The 22930-nt window shown below is 46.5% G+C and overlaps 2 protein-coding genes and 1 non-coding gene across 21 annotated transcripts in view; 2 read left to right on the forward strand and 1 right to left on the reverse strand.

The window, feature by feature from the left end:
- LOC127388957 (high affinity cAMP-specific and IBMX-insensitive 3',5'-cyclic phosphodiesterase 8A-like) overlaps positions 1–5190 on the forward strand; it is a 163798-nt gene extending 158608 nt beyond the window's left edge. For 8 of the 17 annotated variants that reach the window (XR_007890517.1, XR_007890503.1, XR_007890509.1 and 5 more), the window contains 5 exons: positions 787–1371; positions 1681–1983; positions 2699–3751; positions 3957–4269; positions 4442–5190. The gene's annotated coding sequence lies outside the window, so the exon portion shown is untranslated. The remainder of the gene's footprint in view (positions 1–786; positions 1372–1680; positions 1984–2698; positions 3752–3956; positions 4270–4441) is intronic. The other 9 variants (XR_007890511.1, XR_007890512.1, XR_007890513.1 and 6 more) reach the window with 9 other exon arrangements.
- LOC127388978 (small Cajal body-specific RNA 15) lies at positions 2400–2530 on the forward strand. The gene has a single exon (XR_007890527.1). It is a non-coding gene; the product is annotated as a small Cajal body-specific RNA 15 (non-coding RNA).
- A 394-nt stretch (positions 5191–5584) lies between the features above and the next one.
- On the reverse strand, positions 5585–22566 carry FSD2 (fibronectin type III and SPRY domain containing 2). Of its 3 annotated transcripts, none has more exons than XM_051628973.1 (13): positions 22468–22566; positions 20053–20837; positions 19877–19972; positions 18614–18847; positions 17727–17749; positions 16656–16777; positions 15471–15626; positions 14290–14424; positions 13399–13552; positions 12896–13029; positions 10873–11005; positions 8533–8709; positions 5585–6447 (listed from the first exon to the last, which is right to left on the reverse strand). In XM_051628973.1, the coding sequence occupies exons 2-13, from the start codon at positions 20794–20796 to the stop codon at positions 6195–6197; spliced, it is 2361 nt and encodes a 786-aa protein (XP_051484933.1). In that variant the 5' UTR covers positions 20797–20837; positions 22468–22566; the 3' UTR covers positions 5585–6194. The 3 variants fall into 3 exon arrangements, with proteins under 3 accessions (XP_051484933.1, XP_051484934.1, XP_051484932.1); XM_051628974.1 differs by having other exon boundaries at positions 22456–22530; XM_051628972.1 differs by lacking the exon at positions 22468–22566 and adding an exon at positions 22163–22445.
- Between the last annotated feature and the right edge of the window lie 364 nt (positions 22567–22930).

Here is a 22930-nt window from a genome sequence, read left to right on the forward strand (position 1 = left end):
TAATAATGGCACTAACAGGAGTTAGCCCAGGTTTGAAAGAGGCTTTGATGAGATATTGCTCTTTGATAAGCCATTTCAAGGGCAGCAGGCAAAGTGTTTACTTTGCTTGAAAGAGGAGTCTGATGAGCAATTTGCCCTTTTTTTTTTTTTTTTTTTTCCTGAGGCCAAGCAGAGCTTTTTACCTCCAGAACATGGAGACTGCAGAGGTGGTTTACAGCTACTGCTCTGTACCAGAGCTACTGTGCTTGCCTTGTGCGAGAATAAAGCGTTATGAATGAAGCCCAGCAGCCTGCCCTGCCTGTGGCAGACGCTCTGCACTGAGCTTCAGCAGCCATCCGCTCCCGGCTTTTCTTCCTGCCTTGGGCTGACCCGGGAGGCCCTGAGGAATTAGCAGTGCAGTGGAACCTGGGAGGGCAGGAGGGAGAGGGAGCTGCAGCTTCAGGAATAGCTGAGCCCTCCTAACTCTGCACTAATTATTTGTCCCCGAAAGGGACAAACAGACACAGAAGGCTTGCGGTTGGGCTGGCCAACCTGACTGGCAGTGGGCCAACCTGAAGACATGAACTGATGCAGTCTGAGGGTACCGAAGCCCTACCAAAGCCTAGGCCCGTCCTAAATGCACCAGCTGCTTTCCCAAAGGCAGGAAAAGCCTTGCCGAAGAAGTGCGGGCAAGCAGGGCTGCTACTGACTCTTGCTACAAGAAAGCTTGACAAACTCAGCCCTGTGGCAAGGAAATCGCTCGCCCGACCCCGCGGCGGGATGTTAATCACACGCTTCAATCGGCAGGGCCAGGCAGGTGTGAGCGGAAGGAAAGGCGAGGGACGAGTCAAGCGGGGGTTGCACAAGATGGTGCCGTCTGGGAGAGGGGCTGCCAGAGCCAGCGCTGGAAAAAGCCCTCCCGCCGCCCGGCTGCGGTCAGGTAGGGGAGCGCTCGGTTACTTCTCGGGAAAACGCTGCCTCGCCTGAGCTGAGCTGGGCCCCGGGGGCCGCGCGGCTCCGTTTGCGGTTCCCGCGCCCTCCCGCCCCCGTCCTGCGCGACCGCAACCACGGCGGCTCCCGCCGAACCCCGGGCGCCTCCGGAGCCGCCACCGGCCCCGGGACGGGCGGCAGGAGGTTGCGGCCACCGCCCCGCCACGCGTGGGCAGCGGCTGGCGGGGCCGCGCCGGGACACGGCTCCCACCCGCGGCAGAACGCGAGCCGTGTCCCTGCGCCAGAGGCGGCGGTCCCAGCCCGTCCCGGGCCATGACCAGGCCGGCGAGGGGAAGGCAGCGCCCGCCCGGCGCCCGCCTGTAAAGCGGTGTTTATCCAAGCACGGCAGCAGCCCGCCCGGCAGGAAGCGGCCCCGGGCGCAGGAAATGGCGGCGGCACGAGGTGAGGCGGGAGGGGTGAGGAGCCCGCGTTCCCGGCGCGGGCCCGCGGGCTCTGGGCGGCAGGCGGGGCTCGCCCCGGGGCCGCGGCGGCGCCCGAGAACGGCCCCGTGCGAGGCCCTGGGGTGTTCGCCCTCGTTCCGCTCGCAGGGCACGTGAGGCCGCTCGGAGCGAGGCGGGGAGGATCAGCCGGGCCGGGCCTCAGCTCCGTCCCGCCGGAGCGGGTCCCCTGTGCGGTGGGAGCCCTGCCGGGCCCGCGGTGCGCGGCCCGCTGTGCCTCTGGCCGCCCGAATGACGCGGTATTGCCCTGCAGGCCCCGCCGCCGCCATCTGCGTCTCCCCGGGCAGTCCCGGCCGCCGCTGCCGGGCGGGGAGGCCCCTCTGCCGCAGCCCGGGCCCGCTGCCTGGGGTTCCATCAGGTCGTTGGAGACCCCGCTGCAGGCTGCTGCAGCGTTTCTGGTGCTGTGTTTCAGGTGCGTTGCCGCTGCAGAAAAGCACTTGTATTCAGTTCCAGTGCGGGATAAGCGGCCTTCGGGCAGAGTACGGCCCCTCACTCCGGTTTGCCGGGCAGCTTGCGGCCGCTGCGCTGCTTGTGTCAGAACGAAACAGCTTGAAACGTAAGCCTGCTTGGAACAGATTTAAGCCATCTGGGGCCAGGACAGCCGAGTCTCAATATACACTGGCAGATGAGCATACTGGCAAAAATGTATCAGAGAGAAAACTTTACAAAAAGCCGCTGGTGTCTGGTGCTGCCCCAGGACTGTGCAGTGAGTCCGGGCAGGCCAGGTGCTGGTGAGCTGGGTGGGAAGCAGAGCCTCGCCTTTGCCTGGTCCCTGGCTGCTCCGCCGTGCAGTGCTCGGGAGCCATGCTGGTTGCAGTTGGAAAAGAGAAGTGGGCAGTTATGAGGAGCTGAGCTTGAGGGCAGGAATAGAAAACTGCCTCCCGGGGCAGGAAGGCAGGCTGGGTGGTAAGGCTCTGCAGTCTCCTTTAGGTGAGCACAGTCAGTTCCTGGGACTTTCTTACAGAGACTTATTGGGAGGACTAAGAAAGTGGAGCCAGTGACATTGTACTGGCTCCACTGATACTATCCTCCTAAATTAAATGGTGGAAGAACAAGGCCTGACTGTGAGAGAAAGTCAGGACCTACTTCATCTCCCTACAAGGTTTTAATGGCAGTCAGAGGACGCAAGCTAAAAGTCAGGTGTCTCTGTAGAAAATGGTGGGTGTGTTTAGTTTGAATCAAACACTCTAAACAATGTTTCAGGGCTGTTGTATTGCCTGTTGTTGTATTGTCCTTTTGACATAGTCTCACCTGTCTGCTTTTGGTTGTAGGCCCGTGGTTCCCTTTGTTCCCAGCTCCAGGACTGGGTGAGGAGGAGGGACGATGGATGTCCTGATGGATTATGGTAATCAGTTCGGGAACTGGAACTGTTTAGCTGTAGGTGGTTGGTGTGAACCTGGTTGGTAACCACTGTAGCCTTGTGAAGGCTTCGTGTGATGCCCTCCAGTGGTAACAACGTGTACCGATATTGTATCAAGAGGTAGAAGGAAATTTGAAGAAGTGATCCTTTTTGCCCATTCTGGAGCGGTTTGAGGGTAACTCCTTGTAAGCTCAAGGGCCTTTGGGCAGCCCTGGCAAAGTCCCCAGTTAGCTGCTGGGTGAGGCGTGGTTGGGGGTATCCCATCCCTTGGCAGTTCCTGCTGCTGCAGCCTCTGCTGGGATGCAGAGCTCACAGCTGTACATCAGGGCAGCCTGTAGGGCTCGGGTGTCCAGTACCAGAGCTTTAGGCCTGAGCTCCTGTCCTTCGTAGAAGATGAATTTTGCTGTGTGCCAGTAAATTTATATAGTGAAAAAGAACAGGAAGAAAAACGCCAAGAGGAAAAATGCATCTTGCAGCACATAACTCACTGTTGGAGACAAGGAAAACTGTTTTTCAGTTGTCCTTTCACATAATCTCGTTCAGCAGTGAGCCAGAGTTCCTGTAGCCAGGCCAGAAATGAGAACTGGCTTTGCCTAATCTGAGACACCTTTCAGAGCGGAGAAGTAGCTCTCAGATCAACTGCTCAACGTAGTTCTCCAAGATGAGTTCTATACCCAGGATTCCAGATAAGCCACTTGGTGGTGTCTGCTCTGGGGAACCATGTGGGACCTGTTAGTACCTGTCAGCTTCAGTAGAAGCTCCTCTTTCACTGCCAGATACAGCTTGCAGGTCTCTACAGGATTTGACCCTTACAGTCTTAGAGATGTACTGCACTTCTCCCTGTCTGATGGGCTTACAGAGAAAGACAAGGTTGATGTGAACTTCCAGTTTGTGTGCCATACTGGACGGATTGATAAACCCTGTAGTAGAAGTGGTGGCCTCCTCATGAAGGATTTATATCAAGGTAATTCACAGTGACAGCTGGTTTTAAAAAATGCAGGTTGTTCATGCCTTTTCCTTTGCTGTATAAATATTTAAGTGACAGAGTCATTTCCTAAAGGAGGAAATGCTTGGGTTATTGCTGACAGGTGAAGCTTTTATTAAACAGAAACATGCAAGCTCATTTCCCATATTGTTTTCAAACAATTATTTTGTGTTCTTTTTTTCAGATATTTCTGCTGCTGCTTTAGCTGTCCTGTACCATGACTGGTCATGACCACAGATGCTGCTCCATACTCAGTTCTCCAACAGATTCATCAAGCTGGCAGTGTCATGGTGGAGCTGTTTGGTACCTGCCGAGTCCCACTCCAAGAGTGTCAAGAGCATCTCGCATTTAGCTCGGAAAATCTGTCCTTGCAGCAGTCCTGTGAGAGGGCTATGAAGTCCCAGGGACTCCTAGGGAAGTTCTCCAGTTGAAAAATATTTTTGATTGGGTTCGTGTATCGTCTGAAGTGAACAGCTAAAACTGGCACCAGGATACAGGTATGGTGTGAACACTGGAGGTGGAAGCTGTTGGTGGGGAGTGGTGGGGCTGCTCACAACAGTATCTGCTTTCATCAGCATCGTTGGGTTCATATCTCTGCATTAAAGGCTTTGTTGGGAGGTTCAGACATCCTCCTACCTCTGCTCTGATACTTGTGTTTTACTCTTTCAGATGTCTACTTGAAGAGTGTGGCTCTTCATTTTTGGCAAATAGCAGTGAAACGGTATTCCCAGTGGGTGGAACTTGGACCATGAATCAAGGCATACCATTTTTAAGCAAAGAAAAAAAAAAACCATAAAAGGTGTTAAAAAAACTTGGGTGGTGCTGTCTCACCACTTCATTCCTCAGCAGAAGACCTGTACTTTAGCTGCTGTTCCAATGTCAGCAGGGCCCACCTGGCCACCTCCTGCCCTCTGCACTGTCAGGGGTTGCTGGCTGAGTCACCTGTTCTGAGGTTGTTGTGCTCACTGCAAGACACAGCAACGGAAAGTCTCTGGCCTGGCTTACAGGACATGTGACAAAGTGACTGTAGCAACTCTTTCTGCCCCTGAAATCTCTGAAGTCCTCATTGTAGAGATGACACTGTTCTTGAATAGCTCAGTGTTGCTAAATCCATCTTCTTTGGAGGGTTGCAAAACAAACAGATACCGAAGAGAATACGGTTCTAATTACTGTCATAATGACACACTCGGCTTCTGGTTTCATGGTTTCTGCAGAGTCTTGTTTTGGGTAGCCTTTTTTTAAGCTATTTGTGGAAGTACAGATGAGCTTTTGGCAGATGGTTCTGTGTCAGATCTCTGCCAGGCTCTGTTAATTTGTTGAGATCTTATAGAGGCCACTGTGTTCTTGACTGTCCCCTAAAATGGAAGTGTGAACCAATGATTTTTGTAATGAACGTGCAATAAATCTGTGGAAAAGCATCTCTGTTAACGACTTTTGATTGAATTCAGGTAGTTTTGACATACTTGAGTGAGGCTGTTAGAGCTAGACAAGCCTGCTTAACAGGCAGTGCCTGTCTGGTTGTCTGGTGTCTGGAAATGAAGCCTGAACTCATCCTGGCTGAGTGCTGGGCCAGAGTAGTTCCAGCACCCACTGGACACCCAGGTCTTCAGTGGCACAGCACTGGGGGTGAGGAGTCTTCAGTGCTGAGCTGGAGAACAGATTTGTTAGTGTGGAGGATACATGCAGCATGGCCAAAAAGAACAAGCTGAAAATGGTGCTTTAGATTTCTCTCTAGGGGCAATTAAACACTGCAAAGGCCCTTGGTTTGTTTTTTGTTTTTGTCCCTGGATGAATGAATGAGAAGAATGGATATGCTGTAAAAATGTCTTTTAATATTTGAGACTGTGGTGTGTGCGTGGGTATTACAAAAAGCCTCACTCTGTTTGGAAGGCATGAACAGCTCACACACAGGGGAGGCGCATTCGATTATCTCGTGTCACAGACTTCATGTAGCAACAAGAATACTTGATTGTGAGATCAGCTTCATGGCTGGAGTGTTTTCAGCTCTGTCTAGCAGTTGTGCAGTGATTATGCCTTTTGCTATTCTTGTTTTTCTTTGAATTTCTAGGTCTTCAGCAGACATGAGAGTGGAATTAATGATTGCTCTGGAGCAGGGGAGTTCCTTAGGCATCAAATGGGTACTGGGGGAACCAGTGATCAGCTGCCACTGCTGCTCGGTCACAGTGTCACCTCTGAGGAGGGTAGCATCTATTTACCGTTTTTAACTGGAGGATTCTGGGATGCTTATGGATTTTGTGGGTTTGCTGCTGAGATCCTGCCTAAGAGGATAGACAGCTGGCTTGGGGTCAGGGTTGGTTTGCTCTCTTGGGAGAGCTTGTTTATAGGGAGTGTGCAGTTAATGCTAAAGGAGGGCATTGCTCAGTGCAGGTTGCATGTAGATGTGGCAGCTGCAGAACACAGGTTATGGGAGGGCAGTCCATGGAGGTATTGCAATTCCAGTATGTATCCGTAGGATACCAGGTGTTTCCAAAGCAAAGCAGGGGTGGACGTAATGCTGGAAGCACGAGTTGAATGTGTAAAGGTGCTGGGCAATAGCTGCATTGAAAAATGACAATCTGCAGTTCTCGTAGTCCAGCAGGATTCCAAGCCTTCTAGGGGGAACAGTAATTCTGATGTCTGGTGTCATCCCGCTGTGCAGGAATTCGTACTTGTGCCTGTAGGCAAGAAACAGACAAAAATCCTGAGGGCACCCTGGCTGCTCTCAAAGGGAAGCACAGGGTTGTGTTTGGGGTGTGCTTCCTGCTCCCAGGGCCCATCCTCTGTGTTCCTGGTGTTTACTGCCCTGTCCATGTCCTTTGCTGTGCAGTGGCTGTTGGCCAAGGGCTGCTGCGTCCAGCCCAGCCGACCCCCCTGGCAAGCCTCTTGGTTGTGCCCCAGGCTGGCTGTGAGCAGATGGCAGGGAGCCCTTAGGCATGGGCAGTTTTGTCTCAGAGGGCAGTGTGGGTGTTTTGTAAATTGGAGGGTGCATGCTTGTCACTGGGTTGAACCTGAAGTTGTCCCTTCTCTGTGAAGGAGCTGTGTGCTCTGTCAGGCCAGAACAACATTTGTCATCCCCTCAGCCTTGCCCCTAGATAGCTGCCAGTGCTGCCAAAGAGGGAGTTGGGAAGATGACTCAGTCTTGTCCTTCCAGGCCCTGTCACACTGCCCACCTGGTCCCTGAGGGCCTGGGTACTGAGCTTTCTTTCCTGCCAAAGTTAAGGAGCTGCTCACACCCACCTTCACAGCAGCAGTGAGGGAGTGAAATCCCTTGGGCAGAGGCTGCCTGACTCACAGTGTGGCATCCTCCAGACTATTTGACATCATTTTTCAAACCACTCTCTATGTTTCTGGCTGCTTTTTCTACAAGATCTTTCTGCTCAGCCATGGCTGTGTTGATGGGGAAGTTCCAGTCTTCATGCATATTTACTAGAGGGTGATGCCTTTTAGTTGTTACTCCTGGACTGTGGATTGTTGGAGGCCAGGAAGGTGCTCTGTACGGAAGCAGCTTTGTCATGAGGGTAGCCCTCCTCTCCCCTGTGCAGTCACTGTTCCAGCAGTGCTGAGGTCCTTTAACAGTTACTCAAATAGCTCTCCCTAGTGTGACATGCCGCAGCCAAAAATATGAGACTTCTATGGGAATATGTGCCTCTCTGAACAGAAATGGGAAGATTTATTCAGCTGAAGTGAGTTACCTGGTATGTCATAAGGGTCAGCTTCTTCACTAGCCACCTCCTCCACCCACATCACTCGCCTGAGAAAATTTCACTGCAGAAATGGGTATGACAGTGACTCAAACTGAGCAATGGCCCAGATCCCTTATTCTCTCTGAAGTCCATACTTAAGTGGGTTTGGTCTCCCTCATTAAGCAGTGTTTCTTGCTGTGTGGGAGGTGAACACCAGCATTGCTAAGGACTCTGGCCATGCTGGCCAGCTGATGGGGATCTGGGAGCAGCAGGTGCCTGGGGAGGAGCCAGGGCCCCAGCTCACTGCATCTAGAACCTCTCCCTGCATGCCTGCTGGGCCCATGCTGTGCCATCCTTACTGTTTTCTCACTGTGCCATCAACTGGTGTCCAGGCTCCCCGGACAAGGAGACCCAGCAGCACCCTGACAACTTGTGCAGGCTTATTGAGGAGCCATTCAGACAGGCAGCAGGAACACTCAGAGAAGCCAGAGGATGAGACTTGTTTTCTTCCTCCTGGATGCTTTGCAGGGTGCCTAAATCTCACAGGGGCATCAGAGGCAATGATGCTGATATAACAGTGTCTGAGGGATAGCCTGCAGGTTCAGCTGAGGCATAAGGGGAGTTGGCATTTCTGCATGTAGGTTTGGCTGCTGGGTACTTCCACAGGTAGGAGGGAGATCAGAAGCAGTTGACACAGCTGGGTTTAGCCAGATGTGAAGCTTCTAGGTTACATTTATCTATTATTCTCTGTCTTTCCACTGAGGTTTCTGTGACCTAGAACAAGGCCTTTACAGCTAACTTCTGTAATGCAGATTTTATTCAGATGTGTTTTCAGGACTGCCTGTTTCAATGTGAATGTCATTAACAGAAGGATTTGGTTAAAGGTTCCAGTATCCTTCCAACATCAGTTCACCGTGCCAGTGGTGGAATGTCAGAGGCCTCTGATAAAGTGCTTGATACAAAAAGGGCTTTGATACAAAATTTGCCTGCCCCCTCTAAGTAGGAACTCTGCTGCTCTGCCTGCAGGTGTACAAGTAGGTGTTCCTGTAGGAGACCTGTAGCCTCCACAGCCCTTACCTCGATGGTGTGATGATATGCCTCATGCACCAGGAGGAGTTGTTTGCCCCCAGATAACCATGTCGCGGAGTGTTTTCAAAAGCCACGCCAATCCTGTACTCTGTATCTTCCTCAGTTTCCACCTCCCAGTAATGCTTTCCTGGAAAAGGAATCAGACTGCCCAGGATCCCAATACACCTGTGGCAGACAGACAGGAAAATGTGATTTGTCAGGAACTCTGCAATGTTATTTATCATGTTTTAAGTTTGTAGTGTACCTGGATATTACTTACCTAAGACCTGCAGGTTCCTTTGTGACAGCTACCCTGTTTTTACCTGTGGGTGCTTTTGTATAAGTTAGTGCCCTGGGCACTTTCAGGAATAGGGAGAACAGCATCCTGTGCTGCCTGGGTTTTCTGGGAAAGTTATTACTTGCTAGAAAAGAGAGTGCTCTGGTGAATGCCAGTATAGCAGGGGGGAAAGGCTACAGATGCTGTGGTTAGAAAACACTTCAGCCTTCAGAGACCACACAAACTTCAGAAAGGAGAGTTTGTGATGTAATTTCCTTGTAGTACCAGTGTTGGTCATTGCAGCTTGAGGGCTTCTTATTTTTATTTTTTTTTCACAGTATCTTGGCATGAAAGAGGCTTCTGAGACTTCACAGTGGCATCAAAAACTCAGCCTCAGAATTCAGAATGAGAAGAGTGCCAGCTCTGGCTGTTTATGTGAAAAATAAAAGCACCGTGTGGAAGTGGGATGAAATCCCATTTAGGCTTATCATGATGACTTTAATGAAGAAAAGCTTCTGTCTCCTGGCTCTTCTATACTGAGCCCTCCAGTAACCTTGCATTTCCATGGAGGCACTAAGTTGTGGGCTTGTATTCTGTGTCTGTAGATGCCTGTCCTGGTAATATGTTGTTTCTGTGGTTCTGCCTGGAAACATGCATTTTGACAAGCTAAGTCTGTCATTTAGGTAAAGGGCCTAATTCTGTCTTGAAAGTAAAATCTATAGGCCCAAACAGTATCAGCTAGATCTTTCAACAAGTGAGAAGTATTCAGATCTCTTTCCTTTCCTTAGCATTTGCTTTTGCACTTAAATACATGTTCAAATTCAGCTCAAGTTGCCTAAGATGCATAAGCAGGTTTTTGTGGCTGGCTGCATCTGTAGTCTTTTTTAGGAACTTGTATTAACTTCCAAGTGATGCTTAAGTTCCAAAGAGCAGCTAGAAAGAGAGATTTAAAGTCACAAAATCAAGGAGGGCTGCTGAAAGCCCCAGCAGACCCTTCCTGCCATCTCTTAAAAAAAGACAACAAAAAAACTCATAACCAAACAAACAACCACCAAACAAACCAACTGTGCTTTGAACTACTCAAGCCTCTTTCAAATAAGAGGGTCAGGTGCTCAAAGCACCAATAGGTTTATTTCTCTATTCTGTAGTATTTGTTGTAATGAACAAGTTTTACATTAGGTATTTGGTGGTTTCCATTGGACAGAGCTATACAGATCCACACCTGTGAAACCAAGGCCACAGAAGAATGGGGAGAGCCTCCTGCATGTTATGCTCCAGATTCTATCACCTCAGCAGCTTGCAGAGGAAGGGGCAGGAGACAGGGAGCAACAGCCAGCAGAGAGGAGCAGCTCATCAAGTCATGGAAGTGTGCAAGTGCTGGATCACGGTAATCAAAAGACAACCTAATAATTATGCCATTTTTTTTTCCTTCTTACATCCTACTAGTGCTGTATTAAGAGCATATGGGGTTTGATTTTATTTCTTTCTTGTGACATATTTCTAAAGTTTTTGGGTACTATAGATAATTAAATGGGAAGTAAGTTTTGGAATTCAATGGAAGTCGGTGCACACATCATGCAAAGAGAGATGTTGTAGATAATATGTATAAGTCACCCTAGAAATTCTCAGAAAAGAGCAGGAAGCCACAGGGAGTTCAGTAGTGGTGCTCAGGAATGGTAACCCCAGTGAAATTATGGGGCCTGGATACACAGAGGAGCTATGGGGAAAGCCACTTCAAACTGAATAGTTGTCTTAGAAGCCCAACTTAACATACCCTAGAATAAACGTGATTTTTAAAAACAGGAATCATCCATGTTTTAAAAAGACTGACAATGATGTTTGCTCTTGTCTAAAGCTGCAGACAACCATAGTCACTTCTGCAAAAACCACTATACCTGATACACAGACATAGAGTCTGGAGGTTTTAATTGGTCAGTGCCTGGCTGGAAGGTGAGGAAAGCTGCAATACCAGTAAACCTTTTTAGTGAATTTAAAGTCAAGGTAGGAGTGTGTTGTGGGCAAAGCAGCCACAAACCACATGCACTAGTTGCAACTGAAATTCTTCTGTATACCTTGTAAAGCTGTTATCATAGACAGGCAGATCACAATCCAGGTTTTCCAGTTCATCGCATGCAATTGTAAATCCATCATCCAGAATAGCCAGTAAAGGATGGGCTGTGTCCTCATTAAGGCAGAAGTAGGTGCCTGCAAGAGAGGAGAATGCCTGAGATTGACTCTAGCAACTCCTTACGGTACTAGGGTTTGAAATGGGTGTGGTGAAATGTTTGGATCCGCAAAAATATGCTCTGGAAGGAATCTGTGGCTGACAATTGAGAGGACAATGTTGTCCATTTGGAGTTTTTAGAATAAATTTGTGTTTTTCAGCTTAACACTGTTCAGTTACAGCCATGTGAAAACCAGAAAAGGGGCTTAACCTGGTTTTGAACCCAGCCTCTGGCATTGTACAGGAAGTAGCTATTCAAAGATGAGGGGTCCTCCCTGCAACGGACCATCCGGTTTCAAGCCCTCTTCCTTAGAGCTGGAGTGATCTATTTTTTATCACTGAAAACAGAAGGGGAGCTTAAAGGCGTCTCCGTGGCCTCACTCTTCCACATAAATACTGGGTGCAGTGTGAAGAGAAGGAACCTCTACAGAGGTGCCACATCCAGCATTCCCCCTGCTTCAGCCCCTGCTCATCAGATCAGCTCTCAGAGAGGTAAGTCAGCTCAGCCAGCCCAGCTCCTGCCTCTCTCCCTTCAGAGGCTTCACAAAGCAGGTCTGAGCACGGTGCTGTGATGAGCAGCCAGCAGCCTCACAGCTGCTGCTTGTAGTTGGTATTTGTGTATCCACCCGAGGAAGTGAGAATCAAAGGTCATTCCCAGTGTTGGAGGTGAGTGCTTGCAGCTGACAGATCAGTTTGCATCAGCTCTTTGCATAATGTAGGCTCAGAGAAGATAAATCACTCAGTGCTAATCCCAAATGAAATCATAATAATCAAACTGCAAGTTACTTCACTGCAAATACAACACAAACAATGACAGGGCAATTACAGGCATGTGCTGCTGAAAACAAACACATGCTGTGCAAGCAGAATCTGCAATTTCAAATATTGAGTTTGATTTCAGTAGTTGAAATACACACAAACAGAATGACAGTCTTCCTCTCCAGGGATTTAAGAATGACCATTTCTTTTCTGTGGTGTCACTGATATGTAGCAGACAAGTTTCTTACTGAAACCTCCTGCAGATTAATGGGTGTGTGGTCAGCTTGCTGAATAAGCACAATTTGCCAATCTCTCACAGAAGGTAAGAGCAGAATAGACAGGTGTGAATGCATCTGAGAGTGATGAGGGAGGTTTGGGACACCCCAGTGAAGCTGCAGCCTCATTACAGCAGTGGTGAAGATAAAAATAGGTCTACCTGTAAGTCACTAAAATAGGCTTTGATTAGATGGTTGGGGGGGGAGAGGGCTTCCAAGCTTTCCTTTGGGGGAGAAGGTTAGTCCTTGTCCAGTGAGGCACTGAGAACAGAAATGGTAATGCTGTGTCAGTTACCAAAAGCAAAGCTTCCAGCTGAAAGCTGGACTGCCTTTTTCCTGATGAATAAAGGGAACAGGCCCTTAGAGTTTCCCCAGTCAAGCTGGAGATGTTCTAAATATATACAGAGGAAGATTTTGCGTATCCAAATGACTCTGGAAAGTGCTGACTGTCTCAGCCATGCTTTACAGCAGTAGCATTATTACAAGGTAATCTCTAAAGTAAAAATCTCACTACAACTTTCTTCATTGGTGTGTCAGTCCTTGGCAAGCTGGCAACATCTGGAGGCATTGGGTAATACTGGCTTTTAAAGTGTTCAGAAATTAGTAACTTTCAAGTATCAAGTGTATTGGACAGAAATAATTCTAAATTACAGAGCTAAAGCAATGCACTTAGTGTTACAAAAAGTGTTTTTTTTCATTCCTAAAAGGTTACCAGGTGTGTAATTATATGTAAGAGATTAGGACCTGATCCAGAGGCCATTGAAACCAGCAGGGATCGTTCTGTTATAATAATGGATGCTACAATAAGCTGCAGGAGTTGTTCTGAGCTGTACATACCTGTGGTGTGTATCAGGAGAGGTTCACTTCTGTCACTGGAACCACCCAGGTTTAGGGCTCTAACACAGATGCGATAGTTTTGTCTTGGCTGGAGGTGAATGAGGACTTCGCAGTTAGGAATCCCAACAATAGACCTACAGGAAATAAATCCATGGAAAATTATAGGGTAGAGAACAAAGGTAGGACTTTGGGATTATTTTTCTCAACAACAAGGAAGAAATGACATCACCAGCTTCTCTTGAAACCCATCAACAGCACATTACCTTGCACAGTTGTCACTAGAGGGGCAAAAGATAGTTTGCGACAGGCTGGCCAGATGTTTACATTTTCTTCTGCCCTTTTTCCATACCCTGTATAGTAATTTTGAATTAAGACTTGTACAATTAATTATACCAAGAGGAAAGTGCATAAAGGTGAATTCAAAGGCTCATGGGTCCTTTCTCAGTGCTGTCTGATGCCATGTGACTTGAAATGCTCACAGACCTGGCAGAATAGTGACTCACTCAGTAATAATATCCCCATTTTCTTCATCTGTCAGCTTGGACAATTCCACCGTGTAGGAATCAACCGGGTTAATGTCTCCAGATTCCCAGCACACCAGTGCTGCATTTTCACAGCTTTGGGTCTTTTTATTCTTTATGGTAGGTGGTGAAGGAGCTAAAAAGTAGGCAAAAGAACAATTCTAAGTTGTTGCTTGAAGATGTTTGCAACAAACATGCTTTGAATACTTACAAAATAGAACAAAGTTGTATACTCATAATATATAGTAAAGAAACCTGCTTCCCCAATGGACAATAAACAGCAGGAAAGGTGATTAGCAGTACTACTGAAAAACTCAATTTGAACCATAAAGGTCTCAAGACAATTAATCAGAGAAGTAACATAGACTGATTACACAGCCAGTTTCTTTCTGTCATTTGTTTTATCTTGGTCATAAAGCTGCACCTCCTCTGCTCTAAGATGTCAAAGACATCTAGAACAAGTGCTTGAAGGTCTCAGTCTGACTTGCTCAGTTTGATGTCAGGATTTGACAAAATATGCTTGACTGACCTACAGTTACAAAGGGCAGGAATGCAGGTGAATCCACTAAGTACCTCCAGACCAATAAAAAGGAGGGCTGACATCTACCACTCAGAGCTGGGAGAATGGAGCCTTTTTCCCAGCTCTTCCACAGGCTTGTATTTAAGTAAGTTATTTTGTCTCTATGCTTTTGTTTCTCCCACTCAACACAGGGAGAACTGGCCTAATGGGCTCTCCAAATTAAAGTAGGAAACTGCCATGCAGTCAACAGAGTGTCCAGAAAGTACTACTGGCATAAAACTCAGAGATGACCATCAATTTCACTATGAAGATCACACAGTTGTATGGAAAAAAAAAAAAAAAAAAAAAGTTACCTGTTACATAAACTGCTGTTTCACTTGGTGGACTGATACCAGAGGCATTTAAAGCACTGACCCAAAATTCATACTGTGTATTTGGCAACAGATTAGTAATTGTGCAGTATGTTTCTTTGACTTTCAGTGTATGCTCTGAAATGAAAACAACAAAGCATTGAGAGGGCCTTTACACAGTTATCCACTCTTCCCAAAGCTGCCTCAAATAATGGAGTTGAAGTGCATTGTTTAGTGTGCTGAGTTCAAGAGAGCTCCTTGTCCTCCATACCCTCTGATTAACTGTCAGGCTGTTTCACCATGCCTTCCTCTAAGGAGGCATAGATCAGGTAGCACATCAGCTTCTGTAAAGGAGCCACATCAGGCAGGAAATAAAACCCAGAAAAAAGTTAACGCACCTGTCACTGAATTTTTGCTAAAAAGACCCTGCACATTCCCACTCCAGGGACACTGGTCTGCTCATCCCAGCAGTGGGACTAGAGCTGAAGCTATTTCACTACTCATTTCTCATTCTGTATCTTATAAAATTTGGACAGGCTCTGCTTTTCCTTCTGAAATGGCCACTTGGCACTCTACTGGCTTCCACTTCTGCTGGAGAAGTGACTCGGTGTTTCCACTAAAAGGTTCTGCAATAATACTATTAGCAAAGGCTGTTATGTCTCAAGGCTGGGACATTTCAGGATGGTTCTGGGGTCCTTTTTGTGTCTGGGGGCAAGGAGGAGTTACAGCTTATTATTAGCGCTGATACAAACTGTAAGATGACTGCGGGGGTTTGGGTGGGCGTGCCGGCTCTCCGATGGTTTGTTTGCTCTCTAAAAATACCGCGCTCTGCAGTGGATGCAGCGCCTGAGTGCCAAATGCAGGGCTCGCCCTCCGGGTAAGGAAATGTTACTATTGAAACCTGACTCCACCCACGCTCCCCTTCCCACCCCTGTTATCCCAGCTGCTGCCCGGTCCTGTCTTTGCTCCCGTGATGGGTCCCGCTGCAGCCGGCAGCACGGCAGACCTGGCAGGGGAAGAGTGACAAACCTAGATGCAGGAAAAGTGGTGGCAGATAGGAAGGTTCTGGTGGTGGAGTGCACGGAAAATGCACTGCTTGCCAAAGCAAGTCAGAGGCACTTTGGAACCAGCTGGTTTCACCAGTTGGGGGGCTGAGGTGTCCCTTTGGGCCCAGGCCTCCTTACCTGCTTGTTCATCACCCTGCTGCTCATTGCTCACTGGTTTATAGCACAGCTGGTAACACTCGACAGTGTCATCTGAGAAGAGGCCCCAGCAAACTCTCAGCGAGGTGCCAGTCGCTGCATTGGGAGCTTGGGGATTCATCACAGGGGCACAAGGAGCTGCAGAGGGGAAAGCAGGTCAGTTTTTTAATGTATAAGCATGGTATGTTGCTCACAGGCAAACAATTCTGGTCTCACAAAGGAGTTTGTGCAAGGTCTAGGCATGGGAAAGGGTCACATTCCTCCCACGTGGAGAAAAGTTAGAAGCTCACACTGCCAACAGCTGCAGATAATAATCAGGTCATTGGTTTATGAACTAGTCTTGCTTCAAATCAAAATAACAAAATACATAAGCCTCAACCTAACCTTTCCTATAAACTTGACCTCTGCTGCCTCTGAGAGTTGCTGTTCCCCACAAGCTAGAACATCCCTGTAGGAGCAACATATAAGATGTTCTGCACACTGTAGATCAGCCCAGGGGCAGAGGAACCTCTGGAGTAAAGATGAGGGAAAAGCTGCCCAACGTAGGGTCAGCAGCACAAGCAAACAAGTAGCAAATGCTATTTTACTTTAAGAAAACACAAGGTATGGCATAAAAAACCCCAACAAACATATTCTTCTTTCTGACCATTTGTGGTGTACTAGAAAAGATTTTAAACTTTTTTTTTTTTTTTTTAATTATTAGAAATTTGTTTGGGTTTTGCTCTGTTTCCTGTGAATAATAGGAAAAATATTTGCTAAATAGCAGAGGAACAAGCCACTGAAATGTGGTTATTGAGAGAAACTGTGCAGGTTGTTTAAGCAACTAGAAGGTAAGACAAGTTATCATCAACTAAACATGCCTGACCCCTCAACGGAAGGGGGTAGTCTTTGTGATTCTTCTAGGAAACCACCCAGCAAAAGCAGGGAAGACCAAAACCAACAGTTCTGGCAATTCTATATTGAAAACAGGTTTTTAAAAAATGAATCAAAAAATAGCTTCCAGTTGTCTCTGTGTATATAGGGAAACAAAATCTAGAGGTAAAGCTAGGGAGAAGCTAATTCTGCCTTTGCAGGTTCTCCTCTAAATGAAGTAGTGGATTTTTGTTTAATACATATCCTTAATTAAATGTAAACAGGTCTGAAATAATTATTAGATAGGAAGAGTACCTGGAATAGCATTAATGGAGTTCATTAGTTGTTCAACTTCAGAGAAATCTATGACCCGTGCTTCAAAGTCTGGCAGTGTTGAAAGCTTTAAATCCACTTCTTTCTTTAAGAATTCTTCCAGTCTATAATTGTAGGGGGAAAAAAATAATTCTAATTGGAAGTAGCATAGTGTTGGAGATACCTTCCTATGATACCTCTTTGTAAGAGGAAAAGAACAGCCAACTATAAAGCAAGAGCTATTTCCTTAAAATAATGTTTTTGTCACTGTACAAAGCTCAGCCCCCCCATGGCCTTTACTTGGAGATGCAACACGATGGTGCTCCAGGATGCCCAACAGAGCTGGATGCTGATGGGGCCAAGGACACCTCAGCAGGTGAGTGAGAGTTCCCCAGTGGGAAGCAGTTACCTCCATGGCTTTCATTATTTAGAATTTATGACTCTGTTACTAATTCAGGACCATGTGGCTCTATTTGAAACAAAGGGTTATTTTCTCTTGTGTTTTCATAAACAATGACATTCAATTTAAATGTGTATTTTTTGCAATTGATGTAGTAGTGTGCCTTAAGATTTCTTCCAACTACTCCAACATCTTTCAGTATCTGTTTAGAGCTCCTACAGTCAGACTTTCTACACCTCTATATTAATGCATATATAAGCCTGTTACTAATCTATTTAGGAAGCTCAGTTTTAGGCAGATTTGTATCCAGAGGATTTTGTTCAAGATCTTTAGCAATCCTGTTTCTCAGTCAGTGTAATTAGTTCCTTATGACTAAGCTGAAAAGAGTGATTTATTCATGCTCCAACTCTCCTTTTGGTTTTGGGTTTTGTTCTTGTTGTTGTTGTTGTTGTGTTTTTTCTTTGTTTTTAAAATTGGCTCAAAACTAGTTTCAAGTGGTAAACTTCTTAGAGTAACTTTTCCTGCTGCAGTTTAAACCTGAAATACTAAATATTTCAATATATAGTAGATAACATTTGTCTGCCTGAATGGAGTCCAGAACATGCAAATGTCTCCAGTAACAGGTCCAATTAGCAGGAAGAAATGTGACACAAAATACCAAACTGTGATACTACCTGTCAACCATGGTTACTGCTGCCTGTAGAGAAAAAGAGATAGTGTTAAGGACAGGAAAGACACTTTTCCTGCACTAGAGGCAGACTACATCATGCTGGCAACCTGTCTGACATGAATTGTCCCAAATGCAGCCCTTTGAGCGAGCTAATTGGCTCTCACCCAGCTCTGAGAACAAAGCCACATCTAACTGTCCATTCAAATGGACAGATCTTGGCTGATTTTGTGGTAAGATAACATGCAATAGCAGGCAATGACCCATCTAGACTCTAAACTGCATCCTTCCTCAGATGTCCAAAATGCCAACAGATCCTTCACAAACAGAAGCTGTTGTTACAGCTGGAGAAGATAACTACAGGAAAATAACTAGAGAAAAACAACTTCTCAACACTTCCTCATGCGATTGATCCACCGTTTTGCAGGAGCTCCTGATGTATTTAGTTGGAGCCTCCTGTTCAGCTGAACTTTCCAAGAAAATGAGCAAGAAAAAGAAACATCTTCCAAAATGGTTGCATCAGCCTGTCTGCTGTGAGCCCAGAACAGAGCAAGAGAACTGAGCCTGAATGAGGCAATGAACATGAGGTGCTTTGAGAGTTTCCTGAGATAAGCTTGTTAGAGAGGTATCTTCTCTTTGAACACCAGTGAGACTCAGAAATCAGTGAACATCCAAGTTACAAACTTATGCTGCTGATTCTGCATTTTGGCCCCATTGTGTTGCCCCACTAGGTCAATGCCACCATGCCAAGCACCTTGAGCAGTGACAGCACCATGGACTGATCACCTCAAAATGCTCTCCAGCCATAAAGCCACTTGGGACGTGCCAACTACTTGCAAGCAACAAAGAGCATTTAGGAGGGGCCTTCCCAGCTAAACCTTCATAAAGGTTTACCTTCATAAAATTGGCTTTGTCATTTTCCAGGCAAAGCTCCTGGGTTGTGTCTGTCAGCTCCTTGCAGGTGTCAAGTTGTTCCCCACAGCTGACCAGCTGCTCATATAAAGCTTCCAGCTTCTGCCTCTTCTCTTCCCCCAGTGCTTCCAATTGTTCTTCATACTTCTGAGCAAGCACTTGCACTGCATCGTTGTAATGCACCTCAAAATTCTGCTCCTGCCTCCCAAAGTTTTCCTGCAAGGCATTTAGGGTTTGTTCCTTGGCATCAGGCCTGATCCATAGCTCAGCCAGAAAAAATCTCACTCAGGTCTGCCTAAAATTCTCCCTGCTAGGGAGGCAATGCCAGTTCACAGAAACTGTAATTTGACTCATTTGCATTTTTAGGGGGTTATTCTAATCATTCACCCCCACTGAGGCACAAGAGACTGTTGGATTGGGTTTCAGACATAAAAGCATCAAAAAATATAATGAAAACAATTATGCAAGGCAGCTGTCTCCAACCTAGAGCCCAGAGAGCACAACAAGGGATATATCCTAGCCATAATCTCACAAGTGTTTCCACCAACACAGTTAAGCACATCCTTCCATGACAGAAACCATGGCAACCCAGTGGGATCCATGGATTTGCACTGGGGGAGCTGGTATCCACACTGGCTGCTGGAGAAAGCATTAGGAAAGAAGTTTTAAGGAGCAGGTAGGGCTTTACTGCCAGCAGCTGCTCACTGTTGAGGCACTGATGTCCTTCTGCTCCACATGCAGCAGAGAGAAGACAGGAGGTGCCCTGAGTCACTGCTGCAGTTTGACTTGCTGCCAGCTGTTCCACTTCCCCTGGGGCCAAGCTGGCACCAGCCAAGCAGGAGTACAACCCTTGAGGTGCTGCAGCTCGATGCAGCTCCTCAAGGGTTTGCCTGTACCTGGCACTTCTGCAACTGAAACTGAATGCACACAAGGGATACACTCTGGATGGACCAGCTGGGTGACCCTTGACCCAACAGCTCTTGGCCAGTGAACACTCAGATACACTGAGTGGGATCACTAGATTTCTGAATGCAAGTGTCTGTGCAAATGCTTAATGTGGTTTTGCTAGCCCACTTAAAAAAAATAATTGGGATGAATTTTCCTGAGTACCTCAGTCCAGGCAAACCCCAAGATTACTCTCCTCTGCTACCATAATTATTCACCTCATTAGCACCTGAACAGTATGACTGTCTAGACTATTTTAACCCCAGTACCACCAAGTTAGACTGAGAAAAAATGCCTTACCTCTACAGTGATGAAAATTTCCTCCAAGTGACTGGCAAAGTTTTCCATTTGGGCAATCTGCTCTTCCAGCTTGCACATGTTTTTATGAATCTCCTCCTACCAAAACACCCAGCATGATTTTTAGTATGTCTGAACACTGCCTTAGAGGCACTGCAGTAGCCTTGTATTCCTCTTACCTTTTCGCTCTCCACAGCACTGGGGAGCTGAGCCACCTCATGATCCTTGTGCTCTCCAAACAGTTTGTCAAAAGCTCTGATTGGCATCTTGCAGGTAGAACAAAAAACATATGCTGCTTCCTCCTCCTCACTGACAGCCTGGCTGCCCCACTCATCCGACATGCCACCGCTGCTAAGCCCCTCTCTGGACCATATGTGTCTGTCAGCCTCATTCTCTGCTCTAGCTTTGCTCTCGTCTTCATCTTGAGAAGCTTCACCAGGAAGTTCCTGTTGCTTTGTGTTTTGACTTTCATCTTTCACTGGTGAGCTGCTTTTTGATGCATTATACATGGAGCCTTGTGAAGCTGCTTTTCCTGTGCGAGCAGATGGCCATCTGCTCTCCACCCTCTCCAGATGTCCTCCAAGAAGCTCAAGCTCTTTTTCTCTGTCCTCATCAAGTCCATACATCTTAGCCAGCTCTGCAACCTCCTTTTCCAAGTCATAGCCAGCTTCTTGTGAGTGCTGAAACTTTTCGCTACTCAGTGCAGATTCCCTTCTTGTATCCCCCAGAGATCTGTCTTCTTGACTAGACAGCTCTTCAGGAAAGATATCAAACCTCTCCTTTGATCCATAAAGATCCATATGATAAAATATCAAGCCTTCAGCTTCAGTCTCACTAGACTCTGGGACTGGTGAGAAAGCTGAACGATTGGACAACTGGTCACTAGTTTCATAGCCTCTTGTGCTGTCAGATCTGGATGACATTGGTGTCCTCAGTCAGACTTTTGAAATGGTGAGTGTCAATCCTGTAAAAGATAAGAAAGATCCTTAGCTACCTAATTATGTATAAGCATGACTTTTTCTTTCTTGAAGTTACATAGATGGAATAAATTTGGCTGAGGACTGACTGCTCAGGGCCTGGAGGCAGGCATGGGAAAGACCAAAGCCAGCAGCTTCACTTCCTAACTTCCACTTCACTTCCAGCAGCTTCTGAAGCGAAGCCACGATAAGCTTGTTTTTATTTGCCCCTGTGCAAAGCCCAGCAGAGCTGTCTCTGCTGCACATCCTGTGTTTTCTGAGCGGCTCATCTGTGACCCTGATGTCTGATTTCCAAACTGTGGAGTAGTCCTGGTGATCTCCATTGTAGAGCATACAGTAAGTAGGAAGCAAGGCAGGGCAATGACTCCTGAATTGAGAGAAGTTTGATCTAACCTGGAGCTCACACATTTTGTCCATTCTGTGCAGAGAGGTGTGAAAAGACCATATGGATGCAAAATACAAAGCTATATGATAAAGCTGATGCACATGGGACATTGTTGAAGATGCAAAGGCAAATTTTAACACTGACTCCCCAAGCCCACTCTTTCCAACCAGCCTCTATTAACAACAGCACATGAAATCATGTTAGTATAGAGACCACGTGGTGCTCTGTCAGAGCTGCAATGTCCCTCCACTGTTCACCAGCACTAAAAAATTTACAGCTACAAAACTACTTGGGTCTGTTTTCCCAGCAACTTACTACTACAATCAAAAGAGTGCATGGAATAATTTCAGCTGAATATTAATGAACCCATAGTTCCATCTAGTCCTAGCTTGGTGAAGCATGTGAAAGCTTTAAAAACACTTTCTCACAGAAAAAAAAAAAAAGGCAAAAAAAAAGCTAAAGGTCAGTCAGACATCAAGGTTGTCAGAGCTTCTGCAGAACCTTTCACATACAGTTTGCTTTTAAACAACTGTTTATGGTCTTTGTAGTTTTGAGTACTTGATATCCTCTCAGATTTATTTCATTGATATTTTGCTAATATTCCTGAGGAACACTTAGCTAACAAAGTCAACACAGTCAGTGACTTATTAGAAAGAAACTTCTCAAACTAGTGAAAAATGCTAAGAAACTTTCCACTCCCTGGTTTTATATCAATGATGGAAAACAGTCCAGCCCACCGGCTATGCAAGAAAACACACACAGTTTGTCTGCTGACGCTTCAGACATGGGTGCAGATTCTACAGCTAGCAAGATCTCAATACAGACAAAAACACTTCAGTTAGGCAGAAAGACTATTTATGCTAAAGATGATAAAATAAGTCATGCAAATTCTAACACATTAAACAGAGAAGAGGTCTTGGCACATACCAGAAAACGTTGTCTGGCTCCCGCAAAGACTTTTTTCCCCCATAATTATAACAATAAGGCTTGCTTTAGAAGCTACTACTAGCTAGAAAAGTGAATTAACAAGTATTTTTTTCCTATCAAAATGAAATTAAATTACATAAATTAAAATGAACATAATTGAGCTCGTCTGGAACCCTGCTGCCTAAATAAGATTTTCAGATGATTGCTCAGTTTACAGGCACAGATAGAATTACAGTGAAGAATGTTAAAGTCCGTGACCATCAACTACTGAAAATATATAACAATGTTACTACCTAAAAACTTGCCTTCTATCTTAAGATGTCATAAATTCTTCTGATAGTTCAGATGGCATCAAACTTCACATTTATTTCCCCTAGTAAAAATTAATTCACACGAAAGCAATTCCCTGCCAGGTTCCTATGACTGCAGTTGGAAGACTTAGTGCCGTAACCCTAGACTGCCTCTCTGCTCAGATAGGGACATGCCAGCAGTGAGCCATGGCACAAATATAGATGTTCCCCAGCTGTCCTTCAGCAGCGTGCTACATGAGTGTCACCAGGAAAAGGCTCTGGAGGTTGATTCCTGGATCTGAAGTACTTGGAACAATTACACAGACCCCTTGCTAGAGCCAGAGCACCCTCCCACTTTCTGAGCTGGTATCAACAAACAGGGCGCAGCCTTTGAGGCTCGGCGTGATTTCCAAGGCTGCGGTGCTGTACACAAAACATGCCCTCAGATGGCTGGATACACACTTACAGCAGTGCTGCA

This window comes from Apus apus, chromosome 10 (genome assembly GCF_020740795.1).
Source record: "Apus apus isolate bApuApu2 chromosome 10, bApuApu2.pri.cur, whole genome shotgun sequence".
Lineage (NCBI taxonomy): Eukaryota > Metazoa > Chordata > Aves > Apodiformes > Apodidae > Apus > Apus apus.

Coding starts and splice junctions, on each gene's coding strand:
- FSD2 (XM_051628973.1), bottom strand. CDS start 20,796: ATGTCATCCAGATCTGACAGCACAAGAGGCTATGAAACTAGTGACCAG. Junction 14,425..15,470: donor GCAGGGTGATGAACAAGCAG/GTAAGGAGGCCT, acceptor TTTTCATTTCAG/AGCATACACTGAAAGTCAAA. Junction 13,030..13,398: donor AATGGGGATATTATTACTGA/GTGAGTCACTAT, acceptor TATTTCCTGTAG/GTCTATTGTTGGGATTCCTA.